This window comes from Temnothorax nylanderi, unplaced genomic scaffold (genome assembly GCF_030848795.1).
Source record: "Temnothorax nylanderi isolate EJ_2023f unplaced genomic scaffold, tnyl_v1.0 TNYL_tig0007_pilon, whole genome shotgun sequence".
NCBI classification, from domain to species: Eukaryota; Metazoa; Arthropoda; class Insecta; order Hymenoptera; family Formicidae; genus Temnothorax; species Temnothorax nylanderi.
This window is the reverse complement of record NW_027249069.1, coordinates 501,545-516,062: the sequence shown is the minus strand read 5'-3', so window position 1 is coordinate 516,062 and position 14,518 is coordinate 501,545. Positions and strand designations below refer to the sequence as shown.

The window sequence follows — 14,518 nt, the reverse complement described above, 5'->3', positions numbered from 1 at the left end:
GGAAGAGTTCGGAACGAGAGAGGAGAGACGCACCATATAAAACCGAGGCGCGCGGAGAAAAAGAGATTTGCATTGCCGGGCCTCGCGATGGGGTAAACTGGGGGCAGGGGAGAGATGGGACGGTTCTCGCAATATATCGGAGGAAGGGGATTTCTGTTGGAGAAGACCGAAGGGGTTGAGTAACGACACGTATCATACGTGGAACCATACACCGGCGGACACGTACGTTCGATATCGCGCGGTGTTTTTACGTCCAAGTTTCTCCCTTCGCTTCCACCAATTAGACCGCGCGAAGGAGCATCTTCCCCTCTGCCCATGCTAGCTGAGCACCTTCGAGCTGACGCGGCCGAATAAATCATTATTTCCAATTGCGATCTCGCGCTTGGTATATCGCGTGCAGATCCGTTCTCTAGCTATTAATCGCGTCGCTTTTCTTCATCCACGATATCGCAAATCCGCGCTAACAAACGGTGGTAATACAGTTTTATAAAATTTTCGTTCCAATCTAGATCGTCATACGTGAATTATAACCCGGCGTAACACGCGTGAAACACGCCGACGTTCCCATCGAGTCATGCCGCAAAATTGTCGAACGAATAATCGCGTCCCCGATCCCTATCTTTTCGCGAAACCGCCGCTGCGCGACGAACCTCGAGTCGCTTCTTCGATCGGAACGTGGGTTTCGGTATTTCCCGACAGTGCACCGCCTCGCCCCGGAATGGCGAAACTCACAACTTTCTCATTAGCCAGCGCGACAATGCAGTCAGGGTTAGAGACGTGTGTGCGCGCACCCAACACACACTCGCGCCCTCCAATATATGTCACTGCCGGATGGATAATAATGTGTGCTTCAGCCCGATCGGCAGTTGTTGCTCACCCTCCGCGATTCGACCTATCGTGCGTGGCATGTGGTGTTAAGCGCTCGTACCTTCGTATACACGTATACGCGTATCCAAACGCACACACGCGAGATCGCGCCCATCCACCTTCTCCCACCGAGGAGGAAGAGCTACCGCATAAATGTCAGAGACCAGCGGCTGAGCATTTCCTATCGAGCATTTCTGTCAATAAGCGCTGCCGCGTTCAATGACGGCGATTCGAAAGCTGCTGATTATGAAATAAATGCCCGACTCGCGACCCTCTCGCAACATTCGCGCGCGTTTATGATCTCTCTGTCTTTCCCGGGAGGGAAATGATTGTTTGCAATCTGCAAGCTTCCTCCGTTCGCGCCTAGACGCCGAGTAAGCCGGCGACGTTGACACGTTCGATACCCGTCGATAGACCGCAGTGATTTCAGACGGAATACGTCAGCCATACAGAAGTTTTCATTTAATTTTACACTTAATATGACATCGTTGGAATAATACTTTGTTAAAAAAAGTTCGTTTTGTTAAAAAATTGAACCACATTTCTGAATCATGATTTGATTATTTTTCATAAATTTTTTATAAAAATATTATTTGTGATACTATACTTTTCTTATAAAATTGAAAGTATTTTGGAAAAGTGGTTTACGCAAATAATTGCATGCCCATTTCTTGGAATCTCGAATCGTTTCTTTCGGCGAGTAAACGAGCAAGCAGAGAAGGGTGCGATTATTGCAAATTTTACTGGACATTGATACGAATACGCTCGGACGTCTTCCTCTTCAGTGCCCCTCTTCTTGCCATCCGTAGCCCGGCAATCCGTGCCCGTTTCTCTCGTTTCAATATTTCTCTCCGGCGAATGCCCCGACTAATATATGGCTTCTGTCGAGCCACCGCGAGTTGAGTGTGGGTGGGCGTACGTATTCATAAACGCGTAGTCCTCGTAATGCAAATCAGAGAAAGAGTCGGGGAGAGAAAGAGGAATAGGGCGAAGGAGTGATGAGAAGGGAGAGGAGTACAAGGGAAAAGGAAAGAGAGAGAGAAATGACGAACGCGGTTAATATTAATTCTTCGTGGCCGCTGTCCGGTCGATTGCGGATCGTAGCAGCGCAGGTGCCGAAGATGGCTAAATCCTTTGTAAACATCGAGGAATTATTAGGTCAGCTGTGGAAATAATTTATGCCCGTAACGATTTAAACGTTCTGCTCGCCGCGCGAGAACATGCGAGCGTGCTAGATCTATATATTTAATTCTCATTAGTCTTTTATGCTACACTGGCACATATTACGGTATATTAATGAATATCGATACTTTCGATAAGTGAAAATGACATGATTTATTTTATTAATTTTTATTCGCTTCAACGAATATTTATACACGATTAGTGGAGCTTTACAAATAATGAATGGTAATAATTTTCAATATTTTTTCAATAGTATTGGATATAAACGCGAAACGGACTTTGTGCATCACCGATCCTCGGTAGAAGTCTCGATTATTGTAGTCGGATAAAAAGAAAAGAAAAAAAAAGAGTTTGGTGCAGCCGCGCTTTAAGCAAGACTGTTTACATACATTTCTAATAATGCAAGTTTTTAAAACAATACTGTAGCTCAGGGGTGACTATACCAAGCGCGAGATGTCGTTCCATTATAAAGGCAATATCGCATGGTCGAGTCTCTACCTGGTATTACTAGCTTTCATAATCTGATGTATATTACGCATAACCGCGTGTATCAGGGGTACGAGAGTGAGAGACGAGGGAAGGTGTGGGAGTGGCGAGGGTGGCAACCAGGAGGATCGCGTACTACCGTATGTATAGGACCGGTTTCGGCAAAGAGTGCCCTCGCCGGTGCTCGCTCGTAATAAGCATAAATCCTCGGAGGCTTATCTAGCGGCGCCCAGAAGAACGCTAAAATAAAATATCATACATTTTGCCTTCTACCCTTCGTACCGAGGTACGTTACGACCGGCGACACCCCTCTTATCCGCCTCCCTTTGCTACCCCAGCAGTCGCTTTCTCATCCCTCTGCAACTCTCCACGTCGCCGTGCATAGCTTCTGTAAGGTAAACATTGCCCTCGGCTGCTTAACGGGCAAGCTACTTCGAGAAATCTTGATTCTCGCGGGCGATTTCAAGAGTTATTGTTGCCCCAATTTACGAGTAATTGCGCGCTTAAAAATTCGCGCTTAAAAAATTTTCAAACTATATCTACTGCTAAAGACTGCTACGAGAGACCGCTAAAAATTTAATAAATATTATTTTTATTACTTAATCGTTTGCTATACTTTTTTTAATTTGAGATGAAAGCTCAAGACAGTATTAGATATTTTAACATTTTCCTATTCGATATTTCACTAGCGTTCTTATTAAGATGTCTTCGTGCGAATAATGACGAATCGCAGTTGACCACATCTCGCTACTTTTTTCCACCTACGGCAAAAAATTCAGACACGTCGCGATAGGGATGGCGAGCGCCCTTTCTGTCGGATTTTTGCGAGGGTTTGCGCGTCGATGCAACGCGAGATGTTGGCCAAAGGCACGTAGTCAGTGTAATGAGGCGAGATACATTCGGCCTCAACTCTCTCTCCCGCGCCCTCTTCCTTCTGCCGCTGCTGCCTTTCTCTTTCTCTCTCTCCTTCCCCTTTCTCATTCTCCAGTTCCCGTGAGGTAGTATCGTACCAACGGAGGATGGCTGGCGGAGAAGCTCGGTCAGAAACGCGAAGGGGTTCGAGGGAGGACGCTCGAGAGAGGGAAAGGGTTGAGCTCGAAGCCCGATCAGTCATTAGACAAGTGGGTATTCACATATATCGAGTTGTAAAATCGATAGGGGTGTCCGTTAGCCGTGTATCCTGTAAGGAGGGTGTGGTGGGGATGAGATGCGAGCTGATAGAATGAGAGAGACGTGGGCGAAGACGGAGAGAGAACGAATGACCGACCCAGCTATCTCGACGTCGGCCTGACGGAGACAGAAAACGGAAAGCCCCTTTCTCTCCATCTATACTTCCCCTTCGACCCCTTTTGTTGCTTCGCCACCCTCCTGCAGCCCCTAGCCGCCCATCCTCCTTCTACTCCGTCTCCTCCACCTCCTGCCACCGCACGTATCCAGTCCTTGCATATTAATCCTGCCCATAATTCCCACTTCCCAGTTTGGGCAACCCTTCGCTTCGGTTGCTTCAGCTACCCACGTCGGCAGAGTGAAAGGGAAGGAGAATAAGCAGGAGAATGAAAATCGGCGAGATAGAGCGAGAAAGAGGAAGGCAAGCCGCCTCCTATCGATTGGGCTTTCTTTCCGACCTCGGCTTTTAATTGGCATTCTCCTGTGGCGAGAAGAGGAGCGAACCTCCATGGGAGAAAGCTCCACGGCCCAAAGGGGTGCTTTGCCACTAAAGGGGTTGATACCGGCGATCTTTCCTCCCGAGATGCAAAAATGGAATCTCCCTATCGTGACGCGCTGATATCGATCCCCAGGATACGAGATTTTACAAAAGCATGATCTACCGAGATTCAAATTCTCGCGATGGATCGAGCGATATAACAAAGCGCTCGTTCGCACGCATGAAAGATTCATCGAATTTTATGAATCGTTGCTTCTTAGTAAGATGTGTTAACCAGAGCTTCTGCAAATGTGTATAGATTTAACTTTTTTACTTTACTGTTGTCGTCCTGAAATATAAAACGTTGAGTATATTTGTCTTTCATATTACAAAAGAAATTTGCGATTGTATTGAACTCAAGTAATCGCCATAAGAAAAAAATAAAGAATTTACACGTGTAAGAATCTCGATTTTTAGTCACCAAATTAGATGTGGCCATATTATTTTCTGTTTGTTTACTAAGGTATTTTTAGATCAAATTATAATCTTCTGTCTAATCTTAGAAATTATTTCTGACGAATTCGCCCTAACTAGCAAAAAATCGACCACAAATCAAGAACAAGTTGAATAAACAAATGAGTTGTTAAAGTCTAATTTTTACGACGATTAACCCAATCAGAGATACATCAAGGTAATGGGTATAGATCAAAGGGATATCAAAGTATCCGAACGTAAACGACAATTTATATTTGCGTTCCCGTCGTCCACGTGGAAACGATAATGCGACGACGTGGTAGGGAAAGGGGAACCGTGAAACCACTGAAAGCGAGAACGTGAGTTTCGACGGCCATGACGATCTCGTACCGACGCATCATTGGCGGACAGACTACGAAATTAATACGAAGCAAACGGCCATCTTGTCCCTGTACCGAATTTACGTACGTATACGAAAAGGGGTTCTAATGTGCCGCGGCGTGTGGATATCGGAGAGCCGCGTTACTCGAGTCACCGCGTCCGTGCATACATTCGCGTACGTGTACGTTACGCGCCCACATACACATGTGCGTGTACACATGTAAGGATGAGAAAGGCCGTGGACGTATGCGTGAAGATTGATTATACCGCAGGAGAAAATGTGATCAATAGCTCAACAAACAAAGGCCTCCGACGCCTATATAATGCAAATAGCAAAAATCGCGTAGGATTAAGGGAGTTGCGAAGGGAAGAGGACGTGTGGGATCGCGGAAAGGGGAGTGGGAGACGATAGGGTGGCGCGACGGTCAAGAAACAATACGGACGCGTGCGGCTACTTCAAGTTTGCTTGACACCACCGCGTACAGGCAGCCCTTGCGCTATGCGCATACCCTCCGCGTACCCTTCGACTTCGCACCCTCCGGGTTCTTCCCTACGAGCCAGCTCGGAGCCCACCGTCCTCGCTTTAATTTGCATACGACCGATCATGTCTTCCGACTCGCCTTCACATCCTCGTCGCCATACCTCACGACCATCGATCAAGCCCCGATTGTTTTTGCTTCAACTCACCCCCACTTCGCCACCCAGATTGGACGCCTTCGTGCTGGGGGCTGCTCGTTGGTCACTACCCCCTACACGTACGTCTCTTATGCGCGCACACTGACTTTGTGTGGCTCTGCAGCAGTCGAGAATCTCGCTAACGAGCGGTCCTCCTTCTACCGATGACATTGTTCCAACGTAGAAAACCTGCCAACATCCGCTACTCTCTACTGCCGTCCCTAGCGATAATTCTTCACTCTTACTTTTCTTTCATGATCTCTACCCTTCTTCACATTTTTTCCGCAAAATAAACTAATGATTGTTAAATTACTTTTTTTTAAACATTTTTATTTTTAAAACGTGCTACATGCAATTAATTTTTTTAATTTTTTATCCATAGAGTATTGTTTTTAATAATGTGCAACATTAATGTTATCATTTTTATAATTAAAGTTAATTATTCAATTAATTTGTTATATACATATAAAAGATGTAATGATAATACTAATTTATGTAATAATAAAACTAATTTTAATCAAATTTAGTAACAAGATGCAGAATTTCTTTCTCTTTCCCTCTTGATAGAAATAAATTATTTACGAGATAGATTGGAAGTGAAATTCAGTACAAGGTTGAAATTCAATATAACGAACGATATGTAACTGCAACAATCGAGAATCGACGGTTTTTGTGAACTTCCCGGAAACGTTAAATTTAACCGAAACCCATTGATCCACGCGCGGTCATCTCTACGTCATCTCTAAATAGTACGATTATTAATACTATTGATATTCGAGCGAATGAATTAAAGAGACGGTGATCTTTCTTATCGTTACTATCATATACATGTCAGATTGCATTTCAGCTTATGAAAAGTCGATATGTGATATTACGAAAAAAAAATAATCCAGTACTAAATTTTACTTGCGAAGGTATCATAAAATTAATATATATATGTGTATCTACATTCCAACTAAATTAAGATTTATTAAATAATCTTTGTTTTATCTAAGATTTATGTAAAACTAGATTAATACCGTTTATATAAATAAAATCAACTGTTATATATGTTAATATATTACGAATATTATGGAAATATATTATGATTTATGTATATTGTTATAATGCATAAAATGTTTTGAACATCGCGACTGGACACTTTAAAATTTAAATTAAAAATTTCACACGTATGTGTTCAATAATATGGATAGCATTATGTCATGATCATTTCTCTTTCGTATAAAACATGTGTCAGAAGAAAGTTTAAAGTAGGTTCTGCATTCCGTTAGTTCTGCTTTACTCGCTCTATAGTTCGCTAATTGAAGAAACATATGGTCACATTTTGCACTGTGTACGTTGATTTCATCGTTTTATTCGCATCGTTAAACAGTAGTCACGAAAGAGACGGAGAGCAGAGTCGATAGACCGCTCTCCCACAACGCCGAACGCAAGGGGTGAGTGTCCGTCACGTGAAAAAAAAAAAACACACGCATCGCCTCGCCGGGTCGCCGCCGTATTTATCGTAAGTTCGTCGATCGACGTGGTGTTAATTCCACCTGTCCTTCGTTTCAGGTTTCCCTCATGGCGATAACCTACCTCATCGCCACTAATGGCGGACATTATTGCGAGCGATCGCGGCAACTTCGGAAACTTATCCCTACATAAGCCACCTCCGCCAGCAGCAACCACCCCTTTCTACCTGATGGTATATCGAACGTCAATGCGTACTTATCTACACCCGCGTCGGTTCTTACCTGTGTACCGCTATGTGTGTGTATATGTGTATGTGTTCGTGTGTATGAGTGCGTGTGTGTGTATGACATCGCTACAATACGCACTCATATTTGTTCGCTACATACATATACACACATACATATTTATACAAGTATAGAAACGAAGCTTCTGGACGTAAGCGCGTATCGATTATGGGTGAAACGGAGGACAATCGACAGGTAGCCGCCCCCGATAAATAAACTAACGAGTAAAAACGTGCAAGTTTACCCGCGTGCGTCAAGGCTGTTCGATTTTACGCTACCGCGATGAGTCATGGCGTTACAAGGCGCCAGAGGAATGTGGTTAATTTCATTAAATTATAAAGACTCAATCGATACGTACCGGTTATATCCATTATTATCAGTGAATACACCGCGTGACAAATCGAGAAAGGAATTCTCCCGTTTGTAGATTTTAAATAAATTGAACTAGGGGAACGGTCAAAGCCCGCGCAAGATGCAAAACACGCGTATCCAACATCTGTGGTGTAGAGGTGCGAATTTTGCAAAATTGAACTCGTTGCTTCTCGATTAACCCGCGGAGCACGGAAAGAGAGACGATGCCTCGGTGAGAAAAAACAATTGATACGATCTCATTCACGTAGCTCGTTGCATCGCGAACGCGCCAACGTACTCGGCTTTAAAATCGTCCCGTCCTACCCCTCTTTGATCGGTTTTCTCTCTTCCTCTTCCTGCGCCTGCAGCCTGCCCTTCCCACCATTCCGTATCCTCGCGCACACGCATTCATGTGAACCCTCGCGGAACACGTGGATAGGTTTCGAGTGCTCGCAATTCATCGCGATTGATTGCGGCACAGTGGCAACACAACGATTGCCGTACGCTCTATTCGTCGCAATAATTTTTTGCCGGCGTTGCTGCCACTCGATTCTTTCAACATCCCGGATTCGTCCTCGTTATAGAAATGGAAAAACAAGACGGCGCGGTCGCACTGTAATTATTATGTGCGGATCGATGACGCATTAATGAGGGACGGATGTACTTCGTATACGTCGCTACGGGCGACACCATGAGTATAAATGTCATTGATTCTTTTATCCTCTAGGTTATACTTAATTCTTTACGCTAATTAGTATTTTTTTAGCATTTTTAGTTCTTATATGATATCAGGAATTATCTTTGAGAATCGTTCATTAAATATTTTCTTCAAAACTGTCACGCACTAATTTTATTAATTTTAAGTTATAGGAAATTAAATAAAAACATAGAATCGCTAAGTAAAACCACTTTTTGCAAAATCATATAGCTTTTGCTAACAACAAGATAGCTGCGAAATCATATTTATTATCATATCCAATTGAACTTCAAGAACTTCAAGTGTCGAAGCGACGAGAGATAGTCGGTGACATATGTCATAAATTATTACCGATACGATAATAGGATGACAATTCAACGATTCGATCGATTCGATTGAAACTTTATACGTAATTTAATCCACGGTAATTACATTCAGACTCGCCAAGATTTAAAGTTATCCTCGCTTAAGCGTTCGCTATTGATTTCCGTATATATTGCCGATAAAATTAATAAAGAGCTTCTGGTAAGCTCCTTACTAGGTTCGGTCCCAGATAAACGATGCTCGAGGCGAATCGCGAAGGAGGGAGAGGAACTCGTAAATGTGATTCTATATTTGCGTCGATGATAATGTAGTTACGTTCCATCTTCATTTAATCGCTTCGAGTCGATTTCCTGATGAGCGATGCGAAAGTACTCGGCGATATTTCCGGAAGTAGCAATTTCTGTGATTTATAGCGTGCGATGTCTTCCTTAATGCGGGGAATTTTATCGTCGGTATCGTTCAATAAATATAACGAGCGCAAGACACTGCGTTGGGGGATATTAACATTTAAGATTTTCCAATTGATTTATATGCGTTACTTTATCGATTTGCAATTTACACGAATATGATTTTTATCAGACATTTAATGAGGTCGATGTTGTTATTTCTAGATCAACCAGTTGGTTGAGGAGGTGTCCAGGCTACAGCAGAGCCTGCAACGCCTTCAGGAGACAAGTGCGCAAGCAACGGCGCGGCTCGAAGAGGAACTTGAAGTGCGCAGGCAGCACATTAACAGACTGGAGAGCAAATTGGAACGGCAGAGGGACTATGATGACCTGAAGCGCGAAATCAGTGTACTGAGATCAGTCGACCTCTCGCAGATACCAACTGGCGAGCCTGGAAAAAGCTTGGAACATCTTCTTATGGAGCGCTTCAAGGCGCTCCAACAAGCTGAGAACCTGAAACCCTCCAATACACCCGACGCACTCGGTAAGTGGACTAACGATATATTTCTTTTAAAGTCGTTACATATGAAAGATACTTAATTTTAATTGTAAAATATTGAAGTAACTCGAAGAAGAATAAAACGCGAAATTGCAGAGTCGGGTTAGCTGATTTCCAGCATTGTAATATAATTTGTATTAAACTTAATTGTTTTGAAAAAAATGGAACATTCAAAAATCTTGTCTCTAAATATGGATCATAGCGTTAATTAATCGGAAGCATACATGTAATAAATAAATTTAAAAAATCATGTAATATTTAAATAGAGAAATATATGATCGTGTAGGGATCTCTATTTTAAAATTAAAAGAAGTAATAGTTAGATAAGATAAAAAAGTAACGAGGTGTCGGTAGGTCGGTCACACCTCGGCCATCTCGCTACTAATTCTTGCGCTACCGCTCTGATCTTCGGTCCCCGACTCTCTCTCTTCGAGGCTCCGTCGACGGGCTTTATCATCGAGTAACAATGAAAAGGACACGAGTCACGCAACGCGGACGCAAGAACGCTTCCATAGAATAAACGAGGGATGACTGAAGGAGCTTATCGGAAAAGAGAACAACAAAAATAACCCTGCTTGCCATTGTGTTCGCACTTTTCTCTGACTCTTTCTCTCTCTTTCTCTATCTCTCTATCTCTCTCTGTCTTTCTCTACCTTTCATACTGTCTTCCCTTTTACTTTTCTTTGTCTCTTTCTCTTCTCCTCTGTCCAGTCTATCTCTGTTTTATCATTCCTATCGTCTCTACTTCTCTCTCATATACATATTTCATTTCTCCAGACTTGGCTGCTTAGGCTGCACTTTTTCGAGCCATTCTCTCGCTAATAATAACGTACATTCGTGGAAGGTACTAACGCAATCGAACACACATTAGCCCTTTATCTTTCTCTCTTATAGGCCTACCTTGTCTTTTACCGAATGTTCCAAATGTTCCTCTCTTGCCCGCGTAAAGGGTCCTCTAAACCGCTCTTCCCTCCTATTTCCATCCGTACACTGGGAAACGCAAACTTCGTGCACGCAAATTTGTGGACGATATTCGCAATATTTGCCCGGGCCGAGCCATTGTTTCGGGGACAGAGTTTATTATGAATCGATCCAAGCTGACAGAGAGAGCGCGCGATGAGAAGGAACGAGAAAGAGACACTCTGTACATGCAGAGAGCCAGAGGGATACTGCAACGTGTCGCCCCTTCTAAATCAAACCGACCGAATCCATCCTTCTACGTCGTCGTCGCTCGTGTTCCTATCTTTCCGATCCCGCTATTACTTCCTTCAACCGTAACGGAGTAAGAGCACCGTCTTTACGTAAAGATTTCAAACATCTCGTACGCCGAGATCACGTAGTAACATAAAATCTTTTTCGAGGCCAGTCTTGATGGTACTTTAAAAGACCACATAATACTTCCCAGGCAGCCACGTAGAAAGTTTTTGTTCCCAACCCTGCGATATTCCGTACTCTGACATTTGCGACAAACACGTCATAGGACAAAGAACTGCATCTTATTTGACGTGATTTCTCGAATCCGCGCGCGTCATCGCGATCAACGTTCAACGCGAGATGGACGGTATCCTTACGGCCACAATTTCTTTCCGGGCGATCGGCAACGTCTCCACAGTCTTCCTCTCGTTGGCGTCCACGTCGTTCCTTGTTTGTACACTCAAGCGTGGATTATAATTCGACGAAGCGTCGAAAAAGAGAGTCTCGGTCATCCGTCGTCCCGGAAGATGATCAACAGAGCCGAAGTCACCGGTCGATTTCGTACTTCGAAAGAGACAGCGCGGACGGACTGGCGATCAGAACGGGAACAACATCGCGAGCCGAAGTTAGGTTGAGTGTCATGTACGCGTGAGATCGTGCTGACGGGCTCCCTTGTGTTTTTGGTGGTTGCAGGTGGATTATCGTCACCCCTGCAGCGCGCCTCGACCGCCTCGCCCCACGGGGTCGGAGGTGTGCCACCTACGTCCCATGTGTCCTCCCAGCAACCACCGCCACCGCCTCCGACAGCAGCCTCCCTCCCTCCACGTTCCACCCCGACGCCTTCTTCGGCCACTTCGACGACTTCGAGCCTCCTCTTTCCGCCACCCCTCCAGAACGTCGAGACCTTCGGCTCGTTTCTCGGTGAAGAGATCGTCGCCAATTGGAGGCGGACATTGGAAAGGTCTATCATGAGCCAACAGCAGCAACAGCAGCAGCAACAGCAGCAGCAACAGCAGCAGCAGCAGCAGCAGCAGCAGCAACCGCCACAGCAGCAATCACAGCCATCTCAATTAAGCCAGTTAACTCAACAGCAACAACAATTGCAACAAGCCCAACCGCACATGGGTTTACACCCGCCAACAACGCCAAGTAGTTTAAATCATCTTCCATCACCGGGCGCGGATCCATCGTCCACCTCGAATACTCCGGTGAAATCGAATACACCGATCGGTACAACACCCCTGGGCAGTCTAGATGTCATTGAGAAAGCACCAACGCCGGTATCGGGACACGAGACGCCGGCACCTCCGACACCATCCTCCACAACCGCCTTGACATCGCCGCCGAGCTTCCAGCCACCGACGTCGATGGTGGAAACTAGTACTCCTTCGGCTTCCATCAATGGCAGCGGTCTCACGCCCGGCGTACCGAGCGCACCACCCCCGAAGAGTCCGCCCGATCAAGAATCATGTCACAATAATAACAATAGCCATCATCTGGCGAATAACAATATCGGCGGGCTGAGCGTCCTCGATACCCTGAAGAGTCCGTTTCGGTTTGACGATCGAACGTATCCCTTCCGATTCGGCGACGAGTTCGGTGCCGCCGGTATGGCCGGTCGGCTGGGCGAGTCCCTCATTCCAAAGGGCGATCCCATGGAGGCGAGACTGCAGGAGATGTTGCGTCATAATATGGACAAGTACGCCTCGCAGAATCTTGACACTCTTCACATAGCCAGGCGGGTGCGCGAACTGTTGTCGATACACAATATCGGTCAGAGACTATTCGCCAAATACGTTCTTGGGCTAAGTCAAGGCACGGTCAGCGAGTTGCTTAGCAAGCCCAAACCTTGGGACAAGTTAACTGAAAAGGGCCGCGACAGTTATCGGAAGATGCACGGTTGGGCTTGCGACGAGAACGCCGTGCTGCTGCTCAAGTCCCTGATCCCCAAGAAAGGTGAGTACCGATCATCAGTTCCAGCTCTCTCTCTTTCTCTCTCCGTTTCTCACTAATAGTTTTTTTTTATTTCGTTTCGTACAATTTCTCGACGCGTAACGTCTGACACGACGAAGGCTGAAGCGTCTGACGTTTCGATGTCCATGAAGACGGACGAGACATCGTAATTACACATACCGCCACATTGTAGCGGATACCTGTGGCAATCATGATTAATTTCACTTCCTTCCACGCCCCATAAGCGTGATAAATCGCGCGTTTACGGTAAAGTTCAGCGTGACCATTCGAAGATGCGCAATCGAATGGTTCGCTATCTTAAGTGTGTAATTACGTTGAATCACATTCCGTCTTCGATCCTTAAGACTTAAACGAGTTGTTCGTCACAATGCACTTCTGCCTTCGTCGTCGACGATGGACTTGTCGATTGACTTGACTCTTGAAAATCTTCCGCCTCGCACTGCCAATAATCCATCTCGCCGAATCACTAACCACGAGCTGTCAGCTAACCTTTCGGCTGCCTAACGCGGGGCCCGATGGTACTTCCGTTCCCTCTAACTGCACCGCGGGAAAGGAACGCTCAAGAGATCGCATCCCTCTTCGTGCACACGCGAAGTATCATTAGGGAGTTAAGTATGCGTTGGTGACATCGTGAGCTTTTACTATGGTTAGAAGAATGAGACCGATAAATTCTGCAAGTCATCGATAAAAGTCGATTGTAGCAAATATTCTATGATTTTGCAGAAAGCTGTAATAATTATAAAATATTATACACGAATAGAATTAGCTAGCTGTAATAGGTTTATTTATGTGTAATTGTGAGATAAAAAGTACTTCGTTACATCGCCATATCGTGTTGTTATTGAAGTCACATTGTACTCAATATCTGATGCAAAAAACGCCGTATCTAGACTTGAACAACTATAGTCTTAATTAAATTACGCAACTCGTTGGCATACCTTGCCCGCTATCGATTGTATGCTGCGTTTGGCAGCCATATTGTTTAGACTAATAGCTCCTGGGAATAGGAAGTCCCGGATGAGCACTGGGTAGGAGTGAGATGTATAAAGGGTGTGTAGAAAGGGAAGAGACGGGAGAAGAAAGGAAGATCCAGTGGAGAACATAGAAATCCTAAACGCGTCGGTCTATACTTATCGCGGAGGGCAATTTACACTTTTCGGTTTGCTGCAGACTTGCTAGATTATTGCGAATAAATGATATTTTATCTTAGCATCGCTATGAACATTCTCCAATATACTCATAGCAATTAGAAAAATACATTCTATCCTGGGTGATAATAGAGTTATGTTTGGCAAGTATAAGAGTGTAATATCACTAATATCTAATATCGTAATAAATTTTTTCTTTACGGACTTAATTCACAATATTCTCTCGCGATAGCGACGTGCGTTACAAACTCGCGATACGCGACCGTGCGGTCCCTTCCGCTTTTTTGTAAATATTAATATCAATCGCGCAGGATGTTGACTCAATGCCATCATTTTCCCTTCACGTCCGGTGACGAAATAAAACGTGTATAAAATTCAGCCGGAGCACGACATGCGTCCCGCATCAATGGATTGTCGGTTTCCGTCGGATCTCTGG

At 44.8% G+C, this 14,518-nt stretch overlaps 1 protein-coding gene across 6 annotated transcripts in view; it reads left to right on the top strand.

Moving 5' to 3' along the window:
• Positions 1-14,518, top strand: part of Cut (homeobox protein, cut) — a 136,894-nt gene that overhangs the window by 107,696 nt on the left and 14,680 nt on the right. For all 6 annotated transcript variants that reach the window (XM_071718852.1, XM_071718813.1, XM_071718830.1 and 3 more), the window contains exons 4-5: positions 9,433-9,751; positions 11,654-12,916. In XM_071718852.1, coding sequence (XP_071574953.1) covers positions 9,433-9,751; positions 11,654-12,916 — 1,582 coding nt within the window. The remainder of the gene's footprint in view (positions 1-9,432; positions 9,752-11,653; positions 12,917-14,518) is intronic.